This window comes from Apis laboriosa, unplaced genomic scaffold, assembly GCF_014066325.1.
Source record: "Apis laboriosa isolate Shangri-la unplaced genomic scaffold, ASM1406632v1 scaffold68_cov148, whole genome shotgun sequence".
Classification (NCBI taxonomy): Eukaryota; Metazoa; Arthropoda; class Insecta; order Hymenoptera; family Apidae; genus Apis; species Apis laboriosa.
This window is the reverse complement of record NW_025224135.1, coordinates 36,590-60,866: the sequence shown is the minus strand read 5'-3', so window position 1 is coordinate 60,866 and position 24,277 is coordinate 36,590. Positions and strand designations below refer to the sequence as shown.

The 24,277-nt window shown below is 39.9% G+C and overlaps 1 protein-coding gene across 1 annotated transcript in view; it reads left to right on the top strand.

Annotated features, from left to right (window-relative positions):
* Nucleotides 1–24,277, top strand: part of LOC122718693 (nuclear pore complex protein Nup88) — a 55,237-nt gene that overhangs the window by 28,982 nt on the left and 1,978 nt on the right. The window contains exons 2-8 of the mRNA XM_043943954.1: nucleotides 10,359–10,528; nucleotides 21,913–22,011; nucleotides 22,295–22,481; nucleotides 22,551–22,648; nucleotides 22,813–23,005; nucleotides 23,443–23,603; nucleotides 23,947–24,037. Of these exons, the coding sequence (XP_043799889.1) occupies nucleotides 10,359–10,528; nucleotides 21,913–22,011; nucleotides 22,295–22,481; nucleotides 22,551–22,648; nucleotides 22,813–23,005; nucleotides 23,443–23,603; nucleotides 23,947–24,037 (999 nt within the window). The remainder of the gene's footprint in view (nucleotides 1–10,358; nucleotides 10,529–21,912; nucleotides 22,012–22,294; nucleotides 22,482–22,550; nucleotides 22,649–22,812; nucleotides 23,006–23,442; nucleotides 23,604–23,946; nucleotides 24,038–24,277) is intronic.

Sequence of the window (24,277 nt, the reverse complement as noted above, 5' to 3'; positions counted from 1 at the left end):
TTCTTCTTCGAACTTTTTCGTCATCATCCTCCATCTATCGAGCTTTCGACTTTCGATCGAAAACGCCGATCGATAAATCCGGTAAAAAAACGTGAAACGCGGTCGTGATGGAGAATGAGAACTCGAGGGATCGATGATAATAATATCTGTACATATACGTGCGTGTGTATATATACATAGCGGTGTTGGAACGTAAGAAAGTCTGGAAAGGGGTTGAGACAGGCTAAGATACGACATTCGTGCTGTGGTTTTAACTCCCCGTTATGAGATTGCCAGATTCAAGGGAACTCTATCTGGCGGTACGTGTGTTCGTTACCGTTGGCGAGAATGCACGCGTACTTGTGCCTACCTGAGCATGTATTACGAGGAAACATGGGCCTGAAACACGCACCCTTCGAAATCGCGCGGAGTCGCGCCCTGGAAACTAACTGTAGGAAATACCAAGGGTCGTCTGACATCCGAAAGATACAGAGATAAAGCCCCGTTGTGTGGGCTACGTGTACGCGTCTGTAACCATGTCTCCGCCGTTGCCTCTGTGTATTCGCGGATGAATGGTACGTTGGTTAGATAGCGCAACACTCCGGCTTAAACACCGAATAACCGACGAGAGAAACTTTTGCTTTTCCAACTTTTCCCCCCGAAATCCATGTTTGCTAAACCAAAACCTTTCTTATCGTAATTCTCCATCCTCCATCCTTTTTCGCGAGCGTGCATCTTCTACGGCGTTTGCGCGTATCGCCGATATCCCTGTTCGAGCGATAGCTTGCGTCAACGATTCGGGGAAAGGAGTGGAAGGGAGAAGGGAGGGGGAGGGAGAAGCGCGGAGAATAAAAGGGAAATGTATGGAAGGAAAGATCTAATTTGTTCCTGTCGGGTCTGTTTTCAGTTGGGGGGGAGGAGGGGGAGGGGGGAGGAGGGATGGGCGAAATTAATATTCATAAGCGTCCAGGAGAGGTCTCGAGGGCGGGGTCAACTTACATGTATCTTTCGCCACTGACCCCGGCTACGCGGGGGCGATAACGGTCAGGAATTAAAATACCAACCACCAGCCAGGTTTGAACCCTTCTTCGTTGTTCGAGAGATACTCGCGGCGCGGACTGTCCGATTTGGTTTCTTGAAACTTAGCAGGTACGCTTTTCATTCTTGTTTCTCTGAAAATGTAAATCCTGACTAAATGCGCCACCGGGGAGAACAATCGCGGTCGTTGCAAATTGGTTCCGAGAACGGTGAACAGTCTCAACTTTTCGACGGTGGTGGCGAGAATAGCGAGATCTCGCAGTCGACCGCGAACCGTGGTTTTTAGCTTCTCGCTGGATGGAATTCCTCTTTGTCCCATCTTTGTCCCTCCATCTTTGTCCTATGAAGGAACATATCGTATATATATCGACGACGCACGCAACAATTTTCATCCTTTCTTTTTTTTTTTTTTTTCCATTCTTCTTTCGTTTCAATTCGCCTTTTTAAAAACTCATCGCGTAAGAAGATGATACGGCAAATATCGTTAATCGAACGAACGATTAAACGGGAAATGAGGAGGGGAGGGGAGACGCGGCGCAGAGGCGGACGGATGCACGATGCCGGCGGGGACATCGGCTCGAAGACAGAGGCCACCAAGTTGGATGAGCTGGCACTTCCTCGCGGTATACAATTAGACGTTGAGTATTAATCCTGCTCGGTAGCCGTTACTCGACAGGATATTATGGTCCCGCAGGCAGTAACAATGAGGATTATACGGGGAAAATGCTTCGATAGCGTTTCTAATACAAGGTGTATCGGTGTGGTAGTTACACAGGGCGAGGCTCGTTCTCGTAAACGTTCGCCCACCGACTGACTTAACTTGGCTGGCAATAATAAAATGATATAGGAGGCGAAATATGCATTTAAATTATCGCCCCGCGATAATAATTTGCATACCGCCGCGGCACCTCTCTCTCCCCGCCACTTCGATGCCGTCGGTTCGCTTAGTTTAGCCCCGTTTAATTTAAATAATACTTCTCAGCGCGGGGGAGCGCAGCTCTGCCAAGATATACATAAAATCGCCATAACATTGTAAATTATAACTGATACGGCTTATATCGTGGGAAGGAGGGAAAGAGAGAGAGACTTCACCACCACCCTTTTCCTTCCCTTCCCTTCTCCCGTCCTTCCAACTTGATACGAAACCTTCGTATCGGTGCCACGTGCAGCTTGCTTCTCTCGGCCCCACCTGATTATCGCACCTGCACCCGCACCCCTCCCTCTCGCTAATTTTATCTCCATTCCCTTTATTTCCATTCATTATATCATTTCCATTCGATCACATTCGCGGATTAAATAATAAAAGTTGATCGATCGACGGTTCCAAACTTTTTCCATTCTATCATTTCGATTACTAGATATCAAAGATCATTGAATTAGTCGAATTTATTTTCTTTATAAAAAAAAAAAATGTGTTATATAATAAGCGAAACGTCGGTCCCGCGATAAGTCTGCGACGATGATTCTAATACGTAGGAAGGAAGGAAATTTAAACGCAGCTATAATTCTAAACGATAACGACGCGATAAAATTCCATGTATCTGGTATCAATGAAGGGAGCATATTCGTCATTTTCTCGCCGTTACACGCGCTCCCCGAACGAAACGGATACGAACTGCTATTTGGGATGGTAATAACGATCGTAAGTCACTTTCGCGCGGGCGAAAAACGATTCTCCTTTTCGAATCGATTACGTTAGCCAGAGGAGAATCCGAGAAACGTGGTGCGAGAAGAAAATTAATAATCGCCTCCATCGGTTCGAAGAAAACTCGAATTCTATGGTAATCAAATGAGATTCTGCCGTCATCCACCGAAGCGATGTAATGCGAACGCCACTTTTCTTCCCTTCGCTCTTATTATCCGCTCCCAACGCTTTCGCTAACTCGATCCATCGATCGGGCGTGAACGTGCAGAGTGTGCGTAACACCGAAATACGAGACATCCGATCGATATTACATTCATTTATATTCCGATATTAAATTTAAGAAATATAAAATATAAATATAAATATAAAATATATTAAAAATAAGAAATATATGTTACATTTCGATTCGATCGATATCCGAGTGATTCGTAACGCTTCTTTTTTTCTTCTGATTCTGAAAAACGATAATATCCGATGCGTTACGATAAGATCTCTTAGGTGTTCACCTTTCGTCTTTCACTCGCTCGTAACGTTTGAAAAGAGTGTACGGAGCGTACAGACGCGTACATGACGCGACGTGCAGCGCTGCATCGAGTTCGAGCGGTTAAAAAACGGGATATAGAAAGAAGACGAAGAATATTTAAGCGAGCGAGGGAACGAGGAATAACGGAAATGGGACGAGAAAGCGCAGGTTGGTCGATGGAGCTGGGGTCAGCCTCTGGCGTTGGTCCATCGTCGTGCCAGTCGGACCGCGCAATTCCGCAAAGTATGCAGATCTAAGAATTCAAATGGTCGTTCTATAGCGGCCGTAAAATGGCGGACAATCGCGCTCGTAAACCACTATATTAAAATTCTATATCATCCTCCCCAATGCCGGACCCCGCCACCGATGATATCATTCCTCTCCGCGTCCTTTCGCTTCTCCCGACATCCAACCTGATGTGCGTTGTATTTTTCCAACCATTCGTATATGCGCGCATACATTGCCTATTATTTCGAAAATAATTCGTCGTACAAAAATTCGATCCATCCTTCCATTTCTTCCCTTCCTCTTTTTTTCGTTATTTCGATCATATGAAAAGTGTCGTGGTTAGAATCGAACGTCGAAGCGTTGTTTTTTCGAAGAAATTTTATCGTCTTCTCGTCTACTGACTTTTATACTCCGTCGTCTGTGACCACTCGTCTACGTATATAAAAACGATCCACGCCGAAATTTTTAACATCTAAAGCAACGTATAAAGTAGTTTAAAATTTTGCTTTGGTATTCTAACTTGATCGACGATATATCCAAATTTGTAATAATAATTTATATCGCTATGTAAAAGGAGAAAGAAGAGTAAATGTTAAATCTTATTTTGAAATATAAACGATAATCATCGATTAAAAAACAGATCGTAACCGATAATGATAAATGTAAAATAGATGACAAAATGGAATGGAAAGATCAATTACGACGAGAAAACCTAAACACGGTTAAAGAGATTAATCGTGTAAAGGTACAGGAGATATTCGTTTAATTAGGAAATAGGCGAATGATCAAATTGTCCGAGGAATCCGCCCGATGATTCGTCGAAAAGTGGTTATATACTTGCGTACTAACGCGACACCACAGGTGGGTAAACAAAGAGAAAGAAACGAAAGCGAGCGAGCGAGCAGAGGGAGAGAAGAAAGAGAGAAAGAAAGAGAGAGAGAACGACACCCCCGATGGGATATCGCTGATTCGTGTCTCACGTGTACGAAACGATAGGAATACGCAATAAGTTAATCGCGTTAGCGACTCGGTTGATTAAACGAACGATCAGACTGATGGGCGAGTGTCGTACGCGCCGCGGAGGGACCGTGGGTGCGGCATAGTCGGACATTAATACAAAACTCGATTGTCATTCGTCGCTCGACCTATCCCCATACCCTTGATTACGTCGATTCATTAAACACGTCGGGGTATCGTCCATCCCAAAACGAATTCCCATCAGTTCTCTCCTTTCTTCTCTCTTATACACTTGTTCCACCTCTCTTTTCTATCCAAAATATACACTATATACACTCTATATATATGCGTGTGTGTGTGTGTTATAACGTTTGAAAATATAGAAGAAGGATAGCGCTTATAGAGGTATAACGTAAAATACGAGAAGCGAGATAAAATGGGAAAAGAGAGGAAAGATTAGTCCGAAAAGTCGGTAACGATAAAGGGTGGCAGGGAGCGCCGCGATGGAGTGGAGAGAGAGGGTGGCTAGGAAAACGGAGTATGAGGAGTAAAAGGATGGGTGAGGATTCCCGGGTACCGATGCCGACACCGGCGCCAGTGCCGCACGAGGCTGTAATGCGTTATTAATGAACACCAAGAATTTCATTAAAGATTGTTTGTATATCAAACTGTCCACTAAATTATGCCCTATAACCCCCGTGGCGCCTTTCCATGCCTGGAAACTATTGGCTGCGGCCACGGTTAGGCACCGCCTTTTGCATCCACCGATTCTGTGCGATTCTTGGATCGTATTGAATTTCTCTTCGTCTGCGTTTCGATCGTTCCAATTCGATATCGAGAAAACCAGGTCGATCGATCGAGAAATGTCACGGGAAAACGAGGGATCGTCGATCGATTCGTCTCGGTCGAGTCAATTATTTCGCAACCTTTAAAACGTATAAGCGTATATCGTTGGATAGATGTCAAGTACTGTATAAGTAAGAAGGATGCGACGAGGCGAACGCGAGAGAAAAAAAGGCGAAGAGAAAGAGAAAATAATACTAGGGGAATGAAAAGGATTAGAATGGGAAAAGAGAGAAAGAGGCGCGCCGGTTAGACACGATGCGCGGAGGGATACGGTTAATCGTTGGGAAGCTATTAACTTCGGACTGGAATGCCCCATAGCGCCTCATTTCGTTCAATGCAAATTTACATCCGACGTCGACCACCTAACGGGCCTCCCTTTCGTCTCTTTCTCTCTGAAAACTACGCTATATACCGGCCGTTGCTTCCCATCCTTCCTCGATGTCCCCTTCGAATCGACCAAGCCTCTCTATTCCTATTCTTCTCTTCCTATCTCTCGGCTAAGATCGAATCTGTCCGAAGTGGCTGAAGAAAGAAGAAATTTATTTTCTTAGAAAAATTTACGTGTCTCTCTCCTCTCTCTCTCTCTGCTTTTTGTATTCTTGAAACGAAGAAAAATTTGTCTCGTTTAGATGGAGATCAACTCGTCCTTGCTTCTCCGAATAGAAATTCTATTAATTGTAGAATTTAGCATCGTGTAGTTTCGAGACATTGTCGAGGCATAAGTTGAAGGATTTGTAAATTCGAAAATGATGCCTGATTGAAATTCTTGGAGAGTAATGGTCTCGAGTGGTAAGCGAGAGGAAGCTGCTTCAACTTATCTAATTTGGATCTCTCTCATAAACGATCAACGTCGTAATCGGTGACCCGCTTTGTAGCTTCACCACCAAAATTTGAACCCTTCTTGCGTCGCTCTACCCCTTTCGGTTCACCTTGATCGTCCTATCGTCGCTGTTGTCTTATTAGTTTAGAACTTACGCTTAATATAAAGTTGCGTGTGTCGCTTACGATGAAAGTCTTGCTACGAGACACAATGACAAGTTGGAATATACGGACGTGGTAGTATTCTGTCTGCGTAATTCCACTTTTCTCCCTGACAATGAGCAAAATATCCTGCAATTCGTCCATTTTGTTCATCCGTGTTGTACATCGAAAATAAAATATGAGCCGGAGAGGTGTCGAAAAACGAGAAAGAGAGAGAGAGAGAGAGAGAGAGAGAACTTTCGATGGATCGATTTTTTCAAAATTCCGCGTAAGGTAAATCCTGTTTAGCGGCGAATACAGAGACGATACGTGAAGGCAAAGTGAAATATCGCGCGCGAAACTGTGCATCTTAACACGGAAAATAACACGTATGAAGGAACTCACTGATAAATGGCTACGTAACGGGTGCTCAAGATACACATAGTTAACACCGGAATGCGGCAGGAGCTGACTAACGACGACTGATGCTCTCGCTATATAATTTCAAAGCGTACGCGCACGCATACACGCGCGAAACGAAAATGCCGAGGCAGCCTTACGGCACACCTTAATATGGACAAATGCCAGACTATATCTCAAATGAGGTTTGTTTTGCATTATTCGGCTAACGTCCTCGTTTGCCATCTTTGCTCGGCCCGCTGCCTCGCGTTATAGCTACGCGGATTGCCATATTCCCCTTTTTCATTCCACCAAAATCCGACGACGGTTTCTTGTTACGCCCGGACAATATGTCTTTACGTTCGTCGCGGTTTAGAGCGTTGGCAGAACATTCACCACCATGACTTTCCGTTTCAATGACCAAACTTATCCTCCGTCCGTTGATACTATGCGTTTACGTCTACGTACCTCGATATCAATTAAAATTCCAAACTTATTCTCTATCTAAAGATTCATTAAAGTGATGTTATTATAAATATGTATAACTCGTATACATTGGACGTATTGGACGTATATATACGTGTAGAGGTTACAAAAACGAATGCTTTAAATTCGGTTAAGAATTATATTCGTTTGAAATATGTAAACGTTTATTGTATTAAATTGAATTGCTCGTAAGTAGGGAAAATAATACGGAAAAACACATACATCTTCTCCTTGCATTTTAAAATAAGAATCCAACGTTTTACGGTCTACGGATAACGTAATAATATTTTTTTGTGTATTTCTTTTCTAAACTTTTCCTCCATCTAGCTATAAGTTTACAATGATACGTTAACAAAAAGACACGTTGTCTTTGTAAATTTCTTTTCGTTCGACTTCGTGGTAAAATTTCTATAAAATGTCTTTAAATTAAACGTGAGAATGCAACGAAGTAGGAACGCATTCTTTTCCAGACATTTGATGTGTTTATTCATAATGTTACAATGTGTCACATTCTATCTGAATATCTTTTATAAAATAAACCGTTTATTTGAAACGGCTTGCGTCCCTCGTACGACATACGGACTAAATGCTCTGACACTTTTCACTTTCCCCTCGTATTACCGAACACTCGAGCGGTTAACAATTTTAACCTTTGACGAACCTTTTTTCTTTTTTTTTTTTTTTTTTTTTTTTTTNCGAAGGCTAGATTAATATTTTAACTATAGATCGTGTTCAAGTTTTCGTACGCGAAACACAAACGTAAAACATTTACGTTGTGTTCGAATTCAAAAATATATAAAGTCTAGCAGGAATAGAAAGGATTTATTTTTACATTCAAAAGGAAATGAAACTTTTGCTCGAGAAAATATTTGTTCGTAACTTTACCCTTGATAATTTTTACGAATATAACCGTTTCAAATTACCATTAAGAAACGTATAATTTTTCTACCACGCGTTGCTCCGACAAGCTTCCTCGTAAATTCTAACCGAATCGACGATAAATAAAGATTTTATAAAATTGAGCTCGTTACCCATTATGCATTGTTTAACGTTGTAAGATGGTATAAATGCGTAAAGCATCTTATGAGCTATTTTCTTACGAATTAAACCGAATAACATGGATATGGAAACGTTTTCTTTTTTTTCTTTTTCTTTTTTTTTTTCAATTAAACGGTTTAACGATTTTTTCGATTCCGTTAAACGAATAAAATGATCAATTATTATATAAGAGATATTCGTTGCCATCGGTCATTGTTCTATGTTTCATTGCGGTTCCACCGCAAGGGTTTTCCACGAACTCGTTTCGACGAGGATTCCCTCGCGCGCAATCTCGTTTCGGAATGGCATTAAAGTTGAAAGGTAACGGGCATGGAATCCGGTGGCAATAAGTAGGAACAAGAAAAACGAGGAAGAAGGGAATAAAGAAGGGGAGGGGAAACGCAAGGATCGCGAATAAACGATAATACGTCGGATTTTAGAAGAAACCGTGACGAGACTCGAGACATCCGGCTGACTGACATTTAACAGAAACAGTTGCGGAGTTAATGGTGGTAACGAGAGGGGCAGAGAAACGCGGCACAGGGGTTGGGTTAAGAGAGAAGGGAGAAAGAGGGTCAGGGAATGGATGTGTTCACATTATACCCTCTGTTCTTTTAATTTCTTCAAAGAGCTCCTCTTCCCGCGCGACACCTTCTTCCTTGCGCTCCAGCCTCGGCTTCCGAATTAATAAGGCGTCGACGATCTCGCGTCTTTTTTCTCTTCACCCTTGGACGGGACGCAGACAGCTACCAAAGTGAACGAGAACTCTCGCTGAGAGGATAAAGGAGAAGAGAGAGAAAGAGAACACTCTCTTACCGGTACTTAACAACGGGATGAGATGAGCTGCCGTTAATAAATGTGTTTCTACTAACTGCAAGAGAATGAGAGGGTGGACGCGCGCGCGCACACACACTTTTCCTCTCTCTTTTTCTTTCCTTTTTCTTCACATTGCGTACCACCGAGGTCTCCAGAGAACAAGTCTTAACGAGAAGAAAACTTTTAAACGTACTCGGCTCTCTCTCTCTCTCTCTCTCTCTCTCTCTTTCCTTGGCGCTACGCTGCGCTTAGCATCGCATTTTTATTCCCCCGCAAATGAAACGCGATAGAAGGGAAGCTGGTTTGATCGAAAAACGATTTTATTACTCGGGACATTTTGTGAACGGGGAGTAGCATAGTATTAGTCGTTGTCGAGATTCTTTGTCCGGAGCAAGAAATTGATATTTTTAAAATACGTTCTTCGACCCTTTTAACGTTACAGTTCCATCATCATTAGAAAATGTATTACACTATATCACGGTGTTTTTATTTTATTTTATATTTATATTATTATTATTATTATTATTATTATTATTATTATTGGTGTTGTTATTGTTGTTATTTCTACGCATTTAAAACGAATGGAGGAATATTACTCTCAATTTTCATTTGTATACGCAGTAAAATACAATATATAAATGTGAATGAACGTGAATTTACGATCGAAAAGAAATCTTACGCAACGCGGTTCGAAGTTAAAAGTTTCGTTGTTTCTCGTTCCTATCGATATTTGAGAAATCTTTCTTAAACATCATCCCAACTCCCAGGTTCATTTCCATGGTTGCCATCAAAGAAGAAGCACGAAAGAAGGAAGAAGAAGTACATTCGATATCATCGGGTCTCGTTCATCGTCTTGGCAAAAACTACCCTCGGGTAAAAGAATAATTGCCCCTTGATACGCGCCGATACCCCACCTACGGGGATGCCGGCCTGTAATGATGTTCGCGTTCGTTCGCGAACTTAGTTCGAAATTAAATATCGAGGCGAAAGAGGGTGGCAGGCATCGCGGCAAGGGGATGTTAAAGAGAAATCCCGAGAGTAAGGGTGGTGGCATGGGCAAGGAGGCTTGTCGTGCACCTGCTCTTTTCCCGGACCGCCGTGATAAAAATCAAACTGGAAAACAAACGAGGAACAGGATCGTATTATAAAGTTTATTAATCGATAGACGATGCGCGGCGAGGGTGAAAGTAGAATTTCAGGGACCGCCCCTATCTCGTTACGGTACGAAAATTAAAATTGCAGTACCAGTCGAGATAAGAGTACGAGCGATTAAACTTTTATCCAATTCTACTTACCATTTGTTACTGTTGCGATTCCTCTCCCCCCTCCCCTCTTCCCCCTTTTATCTCTCTGACGCGAAAAAATGTTGACGAGGGAAAACAATCGACGATAAACAAATCCGAAATAATTATTAATTTATTTTTCTCCTTTTTATCCTTTCAGAAACTTCGACCTACCGACCCTCCGATTTTCGAAATAAAACATCTACTGATTAACGAGACTGGCACGCAACTGGTATTGTGGGGTAATCTAGGCCTCGTCATCATGGAACTTCCTAAGAGATGGGGCAAAGATTGCGCGTTCCAAGGTGGAAAGAAGGAAATACGTTGCATGTAAGTTGCCATCAAATTTATGCATCGTCGAGCATAACGTATTCAATTTTCTTTGCGATATTTTCTCGAATCAAACGCGATCATTATTATCCTTATTCTCTCGAATCTCGCTATGATTGACGACTTAATTCCTAATGATCAATCCTTAAAACCATATTGCTACAATCCTAACGATAAATTGTCACATTATTGAGATTTTCACAATCCCGATATCGAAAGATTACAAAATCAAGCCGTATCCCGTATATATAAATCAAGACATCGTTCCTCGCCAACACGGCTAATTATTATTACGATTAATTTCACATTCTAATAATATTTGTTTTTGGAATAACGTCTCGTAATATTTTATCGTTTAAAAAGAAGAAATATATGAATGGTCATGCTTCGTGATATATTAATCTTATTTCTCAACGCAGATGGAAATCCGCTCTACAATAGTTACTTTATTGCTGAAGGCATAAGATAAGTTTAAGACTGTACGTGTGTGTTCGTGTACGTGTCTATACGTGTCTGTGAAATAAATATTTAACGTAAATGAAAAACATATTCGTTCGTTTTTCTTAACGAATCGAGAAAAATGAACCTAACGAACCCGCTGAATCAATCTCTCCTTGAGCAGAAGTTTACAGACCAAGAAATCCGACTCCTAAAAAGCGAGATAAGGTAGACCGCGAATAATAAATCGCACTATCTGGCTTCCTGCACCTCCGTAGCTCCTGTGGGCGTCTCCTAATATCCTGTAATTAAGAGGGTGTTACGATGACGCTCGAACCCCTTTGGCCTCCCTCTTATGGAATTAAGGTGGCTTTACTCGGTTAGTTTTCAAAAGTTCCAGGCTCGGAAAGCACCGCTGAATACTAACCGCCTCATCAACGACACATGCCACCGAGACTACTGCCTTGTGTAACATTACCCTCCGCGCCACCTCTGTCACGGCGGCATCTCCGCCTTCTCCTATCTAATCTTTCGCAATTAGCCGCGAGTTTCGAGATTATACCTCATGTTCCTCCATACCTACCCTTTTTTCCAATACCTGCCTCTCGCCCGATCCAATTCTTCAACGTAGTACTTCCCTGCTTTGTACTGCTGTGTATATTCGTATTTCCGAGTGAAATTTTTCCCAATTTTTCGTCTCCTTAGTAGTACTTTCAGAAAGTGTCTTCATTCCACACTTTTATTTCCGGAGGATTATCCATTGACACGGGATTGCGTAACGACACAGTCAATATGATGTCGTTAAGAGGCGTGCTAGAATGTAAAAATGTCCGAATTGAGTTAAGATAAAATATTGTAAAGTATCGTAAATCGTATCGTGATAAAGTAAATTTCATCTTGAATCTAATATTCGAGTCAAATATATAAATGTATAAATATTAAGATATTCGATGATTGAATCGAAACAGGTTAATAGACTCGCGAAAACGACCTTTTTCCGATGTGAAAATTAATAAAAACCGAAGGAATTATTTTAAATTCGTTTAAAACTCTGTAAACGCGACGTCTCGTAATACTTGTATATTTTTAAACGACGATCGATCGATCGATCGCGATTCATTTATTATTATTCCACAGTCATTTTTCGATGTATCTTTCACCGTTAATTTTTACCGAATATCGGTGGTTAACCAATGCTAAAAGACGGATGAAAGGTATCGCGAGGGAACGAACGGGAGGAAAATTGTAATTAATTCGAATTACGATGGACGACGATGCTACTTAATTCAACGGTGTAAAAGGGTAGCCGTGGTTTCTCTCCAACTTGTCTTTTGCATTATAATTTCATAATAAGTCCAGTCCGGAATAAATGCATTACCTTCCTGCCGACTTCCCGCTAATTCATAATTCCCAAGTTTTTCCGGAAACGAACGAAACGTTTAGCCCCATGAACCGCGGGGCCAAGCTGAACAAACTGGTCAAATTAAGAGCGGCAGTTTATGCTAAAGTTTTTTCGTTATTTCACTTAAGCGATTCTACTTTGCTTCCCGACACCCGGCCGCACACCGGAGGATCGAGGGAATTTATAAGGAACGCACGCGTAACCCCCGTTAAATGTACGAAGCAAAAGAGCCACGGAACACTTTGTAAGAGAGTCGCAGCCATTAGAACGAATCTCGGGGATTTAATGTCTCCTTCCTTCCACCCGGCTTAAACATACCTAAATGGAGTTTATGCATTATTGCCCGTGAAGTTTCCAGTACCGCGGACAGATATTTGCGCCCAAAGAACCGAAAGTTCTTCAGACGTTGCGCCCCAAACCTCTCTTTACCCTCTTCTCACGATTAATCGCGATTTCGATCTTCCGCTCGAATCTCGACTCGAATTCGTGTCCCGACTTTATCGAAGGCAAACTATAAATGTATAAATGTCGTTCAAAATGCACGCGATACCATAAGTTCCACTCGATAAAACATTTGCAGTATCATTTTGCCACGAGGATTAAATAAATCGCATTTTATTCTCTATTTTATTTTCTAATAAAAAAAAAAAATCGAGCAATTTTCGAAGAAATATTTGCTGAAAAATAGTTTCGATACGGTGAATATTTCGGTGCATGCTCATCGGCCAACAGATCCCAAGCTTCGAAGCGTGGAAAACCGAGCGACCGAGCTTTGGATTAAGCAAATGACGGCAATAATAGTGATTATTCGGATTATGATATCAGAGTGCGAAGTGGGTTCGCTTGGACTTACCAGCAGCCACTAACTGCTACGCCACCAAATCCCGACTTCAAAGACACCGGATTAAAACTATTACCACTTCCTCCACTCTTCGGCCTCCGCCGTCCAAAACCTCTTCTTTTCTCTTTCACCCTTCTTCGCGGACTTCCTCTTCGAAACTTGCGAACGACAAACAGGGGATCTAAGATTTTATCGGCCTCCGCTCTTTCACCAGGTCATTGCAAAACGGCATTTTTTTTTCACTCCTGAAATATCCAGGATGTAAATATATTTGGATATTTTCACATTTTTTAATTATATAATTTATAAACGAGTTAAACTCGATCGGCTTCGATCCACCCTTTCGTAACGAAATCGTCGATTTCTTTTCCCATGGAACGAGCATCGAACGCGTGAATCGAAAGAAAACGAGAAAAAAGTGTAAAAAGTGTAAAAAGTAAAGTAAAATTCGCGCGTATAATTTGTATCGTAGTAGATAAGTCGCAACGCGTGGTATCGCGAATCGCGGTATTAATTCGGGAAACGGACTACGAAAGTCCGTAGCAGCGTAGTTATTTCGTGCACACCGCACCGCACCGGTGGTGGAAGATGGTCGCCTGTTGGTTGGCTCTCGCGGCTAATTATTGTTTTAAGGATTACCGTTATGCGTTTATTATGCGGTTTGGGAGCACCTCTTCTACCTTAATATTCGCTAGATTTTAGCTTCGGCCTACGTACACGAACCGGCCTACATTTATGAATAATTTTCACCTCTCGACCACTCCGCTTTCGACAAACGATTCCTTCGAATCGTCCCTCGAGTACCTTGCCTCGTAAACCTCTACTAATGTCGCGTTCTATTCTCGCCTATATACTTATTCGCGAAAAAAAGGGATAACGCAAAAATATAACTTGCTTCTTTTTTTTTTTTTTTTTGGTTCCTTTTTTTTAATACATGTAAGATATATTTCTGGAGAAATATGTACGCGAATCGAGAAAGAAATCTTTTCTTTTTCTTTTTATTTTCTTATTATAAAAATACTAATATTTTAAAATACGTCTTACGATACTTTGTTTTTCGCATTCATAAATGGATATTTTGGTAAAATCGAAATAAGTTGAAAAAATTGGATCGGCGAGGAGATGGAAGAACGATTGGGAACGAGATCGCCAAGAGATCCGGAAGCACGTGGCGTACGTGCTACGGAATATTTTAGTGGCACGCACGGAACCACCGCGACTAACCACCATCCACCCTTTGGTTCGGGAAGGGGTGTTGGAGAGCAGCCTCGTATCTGTCCCGTCGCCGGTCCCGGCCACCGGCGACGAAAGGGGATAGGATGCGTTTATTTAAAAAATGATTTAACCTAATGGTTTTACATATGTAATCCCGATATAAAGCCGAGGCTAATCTCGGAGAACCACGCACGGTCCACTCGTACATTCGGCCCACGGTAATCCACATTCGCGTCCACCCATCCCCCACGTGTCTCCACTTCCGCATCGCCACCCTCCTGACCTGACCTCGCCGTTCAAACCTCCCCTCTACTCCCCTTCCATTCCTTTTTTTCGGCCAACTTTTTTTCGATGAGCAAGCGTTAACGAAAATCACCGCTTTTCCAACATAGGCCGCTGTGTTTTCGAGGGGGGAAGGGTGAGGGTAAGTCGGTAAGAGGGGCGTGTTTGCGAAGGCCGAGCATAGGGTGCGTCGTGCTCGAGCACGCGTCGGGATGATTTAGATGGTCCCCGATGATATCCACGCCTTTTGAAAAATGTCACCACGCCGAGGAGAAAAATATAGAAACCGCGCGCGACCAACCTCCCCACTCCCCATCGTCCGGTATGCGCGTCGCGCTTTATCAGCCCCGCACCGCGAAACTTTATTGCCGGCCGAACGATATTTCTCGTCGAATCAGCGGTTAAAAAAAAAAAAAAAAAGAAAAAAGAAAAAAATAATAAAAAAGAAAAAAAAGAAAAAAGAGAGAATGAAACGAACAAATAGCGATCATCGAAAGAGGATCAGAGAGGATCGCGATCTCTAATTCGTCGCTGTGAGGACTTTCTATCGTAATCTTTCGCAAAAATTTATCTTTCTTATCCTTATATTGAATGATACGAATCGTTATGCGTCATCTAGATATCGTAAGATCGCGACGCAAACGATACAATTACGATACGAATTGGATAATTAAGCGTGCAAAAACGCGTGCTTACTTTCCGTCTACGAGGTTACGAGGATTCGAATCTCGAAGATTACTAACGCGAACAATGCGGGCTTTGAATGGCCTTTCCCCGCGTTTCCTCGCGGTTTGTCGGCAATGCGAATGAAAGAAAGTTGGCATTCCATTATGCGTGCACCAAGTTGGCGCATGAAAACGGAAAAAGGGGAGGAAGACGCGGGCGTCTACGCCGTGGAAAAAGCACGCACTTGAGTAATCGCGCTACGCCTCCAGGCATCTACAACCAGGCTTCTCTTCTAATCAAAGAATTCCGGAACAGCCGGAACGTCGGTGGAAAATTTAAATACGCGAGACGCATTTTGGTGGTCCGTGTCGTCATTGTCCTGGACGTCGTCGTTGTCGTCGCGTCGTAACGAAATAAAACCCGACTGTAAAAGAGAGACATCTGTCGGTTCTTTTAATTACCGCGGTACGTGTGCCCAGGTAGAGGCTCCCGCACCGTGGACCTTACATTTTCCTTCCTTTTCTCTTCCTCCCTCTCCACCTTTCTCACTCTTTGTCCCGAACGCCGCGCTTTTGTCGCTCCTTTTTCCTCACCCTCCGATCCTTCCTTCCTTCCTACTCTATCAGATCTGGCTCGTTTGCATGATTTCCGCCGTGTCCGAGAATCGAGAATTCACGTGGCGAGAATCTATCCTTTCTTTCTTTCTTTCTTTCTTTCTTTCTTTTTTTCTTTCTTTCTTTCCGATCGAGGATATAATATAATTAGGGAAATTTTTCTTTTATCCGATAAGTGAAAATTCAAGCGAAATACGATACGAGTTAATAAATTTAATCTGAAATTTTTCTATTATCACGTATTATATATCGATACATGTATTTACAGATACAGATATTTTAGATGTCAGATTCAATCGAATAAGTAATTGAAAAAATGTTGTTTCTTGACCAAATCCCATCATTTTGGTGATATAGAGCAGTTTCCAACGACGGGTTTATATATCGTTCGATGACATAAAGTGATTAAAACATCGATATTCATCTCTCGCGTGTTGATTTTACGAAGCTTCTCGCGGTATAGATAGAAAAAAAGAGAGCAATTTTCAGGCTTAAGAACGAAGAATTTACGGTTCAAGTGTGACTGGTTCGCGTGGCGGGCGGAAGATCGAGAAGCAGGGACGGTGGTGGAAAGTAGCGGGGAAGGAAGACGGCGTTGGAAACCGATGGCCGCGATGAAAGCGCGACGCAACCTCGAGAATTAACGGGCTTAGTTGCCGACGCAGGTGTCGTCGGGAAGGCGAACGCAAGCGAGAGCCGAATGAATTACGACAGGAGCGTCAGCCAGCCCAGCGGAACGTTGCTCGTTATATTTTGCGTAACATCCCGATTTTATGGGCCATCCTCACACCCTTGTTCTCGCGTCTTCTTCCTTTACCATCGCCCATCCACGAGCCGCAACAAAGATGCCAACTATCCTTCTCGCCGCTCTTTTCGCTCACGCCTTGTCAAAATTCAGATTAGGTGGATTCAAATCGTATACGAGTTGAAAATGAGATAAGAAAACATCTGCATCGTAACGATACGTACGTAACGATAATTTTCACGATCGAAATTTTTGCGAATTTTTAAACAGTTTGTCGAACGAGAGAGAGAAAGAGAGAGAGAGAGAGAAGATGAAGAGGCGCTTCGTTCGCCGAGAGACGGAAGCATCGTTGATTACCGATACCTCGTCTTTCATCGCGTAAACGTCGTACACAGCGGGGTTAACGAGTTATGTCTAATCTATGCATCCGCTTATCATAATGACTCTCGTTATATCGTGAGCATAGCTTCCTAAGCCTGGTAAACCGTACCGCCTCCTCGACTACCCTGTTGTCGTCGCTCCCCTAACCACCCTCCGTTACGTGGCATGCCACCGCGGGAACGTAATAAAAATATTCCGAGTAACCGAACGATATTACGTCGTTACGGGACCACCGAGCGGAATTAAGTACTCCACTTTCTTACCGAATATTCATGTCGATTAAGTAAGTATCTGCTACTTTCTATTTATGTCTATGTCTATACAAAATAACTTTATTTTTTTTTTTTTTTCCTTTTCTTTTCACGATCGAACAAAAGTGTCGAGTGTACGAGTATTTGATTCGACAATGGAAAAACGATACGAAGCGTATTTTTTCCATTCGTGTCTACTTGATCTTATTTCATCCCATTTACATAGATACGTGATAAATCGATTAACCAAAAGCGTATAATCACACCATCGTACAATTTCTTACGTACTAAACGTAGAATTTTTTCTGCTTTTCTCAACAATTGAGTCGAGTTGAACAATTATAAAAAATTTTGATGGCTTACATCGCAAAATTTTGCTCAATTTTATCTCAATTTATAATGAAATTTTACTCATAATCGTTTACTTCGTTTCGATCGGAACGAAGAATGAAAATGTATTTCGGTGGATAACGCGACGAACGAAAGATAAGTAGTAGCGAACTCTCCCGTTTTCCTTCTCGGCGATAAATCTCGGCGAGAAAAAAAATCTATCCGAATCTCTCTCCCACCGGTCGCTTAACCTAAAAATTCATCAGATTATAAAGCCATTAATGCTCATACGCGCGACCGGATTTCTCTTCCGGTCTTAATCATGGTCGAATTGATATCCTACTCGGCTGAAACTTTGATTACGTTTCATTTCCGATTTTCACATCCGATTCGTCGCGCTTCCCTGTTAATCGAATCGTTTTGCCGCAATTTCGCGAAAAAATTCTCCCCTCCTCCCGAGAAAGAATCAAAGAGAAGATTTCGCTTTCTTTCTCGAAAAAATTCAAATAGAAATATGAGAGAGAGAAAAAATGGTTTCGAGCAGATGCGAGAATGGGAGAGGAGGGGAAAACTGTCAACGGTAAGATTTTAGATGGAGCAAATTCGAAGACAATTGAACGCAGCGAGGTGGAAGAAAAGCGAGCAAGTGAACAAACAAGCTGGGTAAATTATCGGGGAGAAGACGGGAGGATTAAGCGGGGTCGGTGAAAAGCCGCGACGGAAGCGCGCAGGTAACTTAAGCGGGCAACACGAAGGGAAATGCTAGAAGGACGGAAAAGTTTCTAGAACAAAATGATACGACATCGCGTAAGATCCGCTTTGAAGTCAGGTCCGCGCCATTCTTTGTACAAATTGGAAGGAAAGCGCGGCGTAAAAAGCTCCGCTCCGCCCGAGGTTAATACGTTTATGTAGGAAAAATTATTTTTAATTTTTTCTAGACCGGCTCCGACGAGAGAAACGTACAAGTACGCGGACGCGAGCAAGGGTGTGGCAGAATGCGCGGCACCGCCGTGTAAGAATTTCTTAATTAGATTCGAGCAGCTGCCCGTGCCTCTCTTTCTTTTCTTTCCGTGATGGCTCACACCGCCGCGCGTATACCGCCTCTTTCGCGTGCTTCGCGTCGAAAAATTCGAGCATTATTAGACATTTTTCTCCTTTGAGATAATGGACCCTGTCAGATTTCTAATTGAGACTGTAATGAAACAACATACCTGAGAATATCATCTTCCAGATTTCACGCTCGGAACGCTATTCGATATCTAATAATCTAAATTGTCCTTCGATTATCCAACGATCCCTGTTTCACGCCTCGATTCGGATCCAACCTCATTTTTTATCCATCCATCCATCCATCTTTCAATTATCCGTTTCTCTCTTATATATTTATTCTCTTATCGTTCAATAACAATTTCTTTTCCTAATCCTCTTATCTTTCCATACATTTTTATTATCGGTTCTTTTTATTATCTTTCCATCATCCATTTCTTCTTTTATAACTCATCGTATATTATCGATTCTCTATCGTTCGTATATTCGATACGATACGATAATTTTCAATTTTCAATTTCCTAATCGAACGTTTCAAAATCCGTTTCGAAAAGAACGCTCGTCTTGCTACTGCTACTTGGTTACAAATTCTGGGGAAAAGAGGGGGGGAAAAAAAAAATGGGGACGACTAGAAAAACTGGACGACGAAAGATCACGATGAAATTTCGGTATTTAGAAACGCGTAAACCGGTTGGTGATGGTCGTGGTTGATGGGGGATAGGGAACACGTATGGTCCAGTGGTTCGCGTAGGGGTGACCATAAATTTTGATAATACCAAAATTGTGACAGAACGAAGAAAAATCCCCGCGAGGCTGCGGTGCAAAGTGCGAATAAATCGTTGCGTGTGCCTTTGTCAACGAAGCATGAAAGGTTGGGCGCACAAAAGGTGAACAGAGAAAAGCGACTTGGTAGAGGGAAAACGAACGAGAGAGGGATGCGACGCGAACGGAAGGGATGGGAGGAACAGAGGGGAGGGAGTGAGCCGAGGCGCTGGGGTTGACCACGTCGTCTGGTTTTCGACCGACTCTCTCTCCCTCCCTTTCTCTCTCTCTCTCTCTCTCTCTCTCTCTCTCTCTCTCTCTCTCTCTCTCTTTCTCTCCTCCCTATCGGTACGTGCGTGCGTACATTTTTATCAATTATTAAGAATCCTGGCGTGCTTTTGCAACGGGGCGTTGGGTAACGTTGGGTGATGGTAAAGTTGCTTTCGTCCTTGTCGTTAGTATATCCAGTGTAACCAGTCGTTGCCGACGATACCCTATGCCCATCGATTTTTTTCTTTCTTCTTTTTTTTTTTTTTTTCAACCCTCCTCATCCTCTTCCCCTCCTCGTTCTCCATTTGCGTCAAACCCCTTTCTCCCGCTTTTTCTGCCTGATTCTCTCTTTTTCTTGCCTCTCCCTCCCTCCCCAACCCCTTGCCAACGCTGTGCCGTGGACATTAATAACGGCCACGGCTAACCACCGTCAACCCCTTTTACCAGCGTTACCGTGTCCAGCCACGGAAAGTGCGAGAGTAATAATAAAATATACGAAATGTAGGCGACCATCGTCGCCGCATCCCGCCGGCTCGTCCCTGTGAAAAACAAACATCGTGATGCTTTGGTGTATTCCTTCGTTACGCGCCGAGGGTACGACGATCGTGAAAGATTAGGGTAATTTGCGTTAAATAACGACACGTCTGAAAAACTAAGCAACGGGACAACAGATGTTAACGTTGCTTTCGACACTTTGTTCGCTCTCTTCCAATTACGCGTATCTTCGATATAAATAATTTTCCTCGTGAAAAAAAATCATCCTTTAGTTGTCGACGCGAATATATTAAACGCGAAATTAAAAGCTTTTTATCCGTCAAAGGAATAATTGTCACTTTAAGAACTAAACGATTTTTTTTTTTTTTTTTTTTTTTTTAAGAAAATTCATCGAATTCTATCAATTTAATCATATATATCAAGTATATATATTTGACATATATATAGGACATCAACGATTAGGATACTAGGAGACGTCCACGAAAATTCATAAACTTTTCTGGATTGGACGAAATATTCTCTCCCATTTATTTAAATTTTAACGAGGACATGTCCAAAGAACGGATGTTCTCGGACGAACGAACGAGATATATAAAGATGGGAAAATTAAAGAAAAAAAATATTTTTTTTATGCTTTGATATTTTAATCTTTATCTCCTAGACTTGAATGATTTCTTCCAATTTTCGATTTTTTCCAATATAAATCTGTGAAGTTTTATTGTATGAACTATGATCTATCGTATCGCTATATTTGATATTAAATGTTGTTGCGTCATTCGTTTCCTTTTTTTTTTTTTTNTTTTTTTTTTTTTTTTTTCGTTCATTTCATCAGCAATCAGAATTAATATAAGTTTGAGAACATAAGATCTTTATATAACATGATGAAGGCGATTTTTCTAACGAATAAATCTCCTTATACTTCATTTGCCATATTCTTTTTAATTTTTTAATCTCTTTTTGTTTCTCCTTCAAAAATGGTTGAACAAAAGAGTTTTTGTAATTGATTAAATATTTAATTTCCGATATCTGTCGCTTTTCTCTTTCATAATGTTTGTAACCGTCACGATATGACGAATGAGATGTCAAGATTATCGTTTTATTATTATTATATATATATATATATATATATATATCATAATCATTCGATGATATTATTTATGAATAGCGTATATCTCTCATTGGATATAGGATGATGTAAGTAATTATGGCGTTTGCATGTTCCGTGATGGATAAAATTTTATTGCCCCGATCACGAAAGGATTTTTTCGAGATTAATAATTCTTAAGAAATATTTTATATAAATAAAATTAGATTTTTTTACGTTGCAAACAATTGATAGTTATAAAGAACATTACCCTTCGCGTGAAAATTTGGATAAATCGATCATTTGATATAAACGTTCATTCGCAATTATCGGACACGTATCTTCGTATTTAATAACACGAATATTATCTCTACGATTTTTATCACGATATCAAATTTTAAAAATTTGTAACTCATAACAATATTTTAATATATAATGTATAATAATATATAATAATGTAAGTCGTACTAGAATAAATAAATAATATTAAACGATGAGACGATAAAAGATTCATATTTATACGTATGTTAATAAGCATCTTTATCCTTTTCCATTTTTCAGGGTTTACAATGAAACGATAGATATTCGAAAAGCAAGATGGCATCCAGGCTCTACGAATGACTCTCATTTGTTAATTTTAACATCCGAAAATACATTTCGGTAAATTAAAAAATATTATTATTCAATAATTTTTATATAATTTTATCTTCTTTTTCTTCTTCGTCTTCTTCTTATTTTTATTTTTATTCTTCTTTTTTTTCGTATGTAATCGACAACTTTCATATTTTCAATATTTTTTGACGTTATCAAAATGTTATTTAAATTTTGATTTAACGCGATAAAAGTTTCATCTAACGCAATTAATACAAAATTTCTGTCGTTAGATTGAGATATCTAAAAGTAGAAAACATCTGAATGATATATAATTTTAATTTTTTCTTAGCTTATATGAATGCGAACTGGGTAACAAGCCAAGGCTAATAAGAAGTTGGAAAGTTGGCCGTGTACCGTTCGGTTCACCATCCAAAATACCAGATTTCACCTCTTTAGGCGATACAGCGGTGGATTTTGATTTCGCTACACCTACCCTCTGTAAACCTGAAATGTTCATCGGTAAAGATATCAATAAGGTATATATAAAAATATGAAATATTCCTATACATTACCAATCGTGAAATTCGACTAAAAATTATCTATAGGATAACGTTGTCGATTGGAATCAAATTGAATGGCCCATTCTTGTTCTACGTGGAAATGGAGAAGTACGCATTGTTCGTGGCAACATATTGCACGATACGTATGTCCTTTTATGTTTTTTTATCGTTCCCTACAAATTAATAAAATTGGATATTATGGTATTGTGAAAAAAGAATTTATTTTAATCAATTAATCAAAATTTTTTTAAAATGATATAATCGTATCATTTAAAATATTTATAATGCTTATTTTTATTTTATCAAGTCATGAAAACCCGGTGGTATCAGAATCACTTTCTATATATCCTCCAGTCGACGACAATTACGGAATAGATTCCTGTTCCATAATGTGTTTACAAACTACCCCTCCGATAGTAATTATTGCCACGTGTACTGGAAAGATTTATCACGCGATTTTGTTGAAAGATGAATTGATCGATGATGATAACGATAGAAAAGTGAGTATGTTTGAAATATAAATATATAATGACTCTATATCACATCGATCTAGATATTGAGAAAATACTTTAGTTTAAAATAACTTATTATAAAAATATTTAAATTACATGTTTATACGTGTAATCTTTAATAAATAAATATTATTAAACATAAATATATTAAGATTTATCGAAAATATATCACGATCAATAATGATGCATAAAAGATAGTGAATGTGATTGAAAAATAACAAAATAAATATAAATTTAATGACAAAAATTTATTTATAATTTTATTATTTATAAAATGAAAAGTAATCTTCTTGCAGAAATGTATAAATATTAATGCTAAATGTAAATATTAAAAAAACAAATAAGATTCGAAATTAATTGATATTGTATTTAATTATGATATTGTATGTAATTGATTGTATTTAATGGATAACTGTGAGTTTCAGTCTTGGTCACAATATGATTCTACGTATAATCTTTACACACCAGAAGAGGCTTTATACGTATATGAATGCGTCGAAATAGAATTAGGTCTTTTTTTCGCGGATGAAGATGAAAAATATAATTGTCCGATACATATTCGCGCTGACAAGGGTAATAGGTCAAGGTAAATTTTTACGATTGAACAATTTAGTGAAATGAAAATATATATTCATATACATCCCATCATCGATTCTTTCTTCTTTTTATTTTCATCTATCGAATATCTAACACTTCTTTCTTGTTGTAAAATTTATTAATAATTGTCATTTACCAAATAATTCAAATAAAATATATCAAACACTTATTATTTAATATTGAATATCGAGAAAATATTTTTAAACCTATAAAGTAAACTATCTTTTTTTTCTTTTTTTTCATCATCTTTCTCTGGATTAATTATTTATTCTTAGAATACAAAAAAAAATACATACACAAATATTCCGTAATTGAACAAGATTTATTCGCAGGTATTTTTGTTCTCATAATGCTGGAATCCATATGATTAGTTTACCAATGGTTTCTCAATTACTGGAATACATCAATTCATCAAAAGGTAAGAAAATGAACCATTTTCTATTTATGGATATCTTTCACAAATATTAATTAATTCTATAATCTATATATATATATATATATATATATATATATACAGATCAACAATAAAAATAAATAAAATATTAAATGTAAAATAAAATTATCGTATAAATAAAACTCGTATAATATATAGTTGAAATTTTTTTTTCATTTAAATATTAAATGTTTCTTAATAAATTTTTTTTTTTTTTTTTTTTTTTTTTT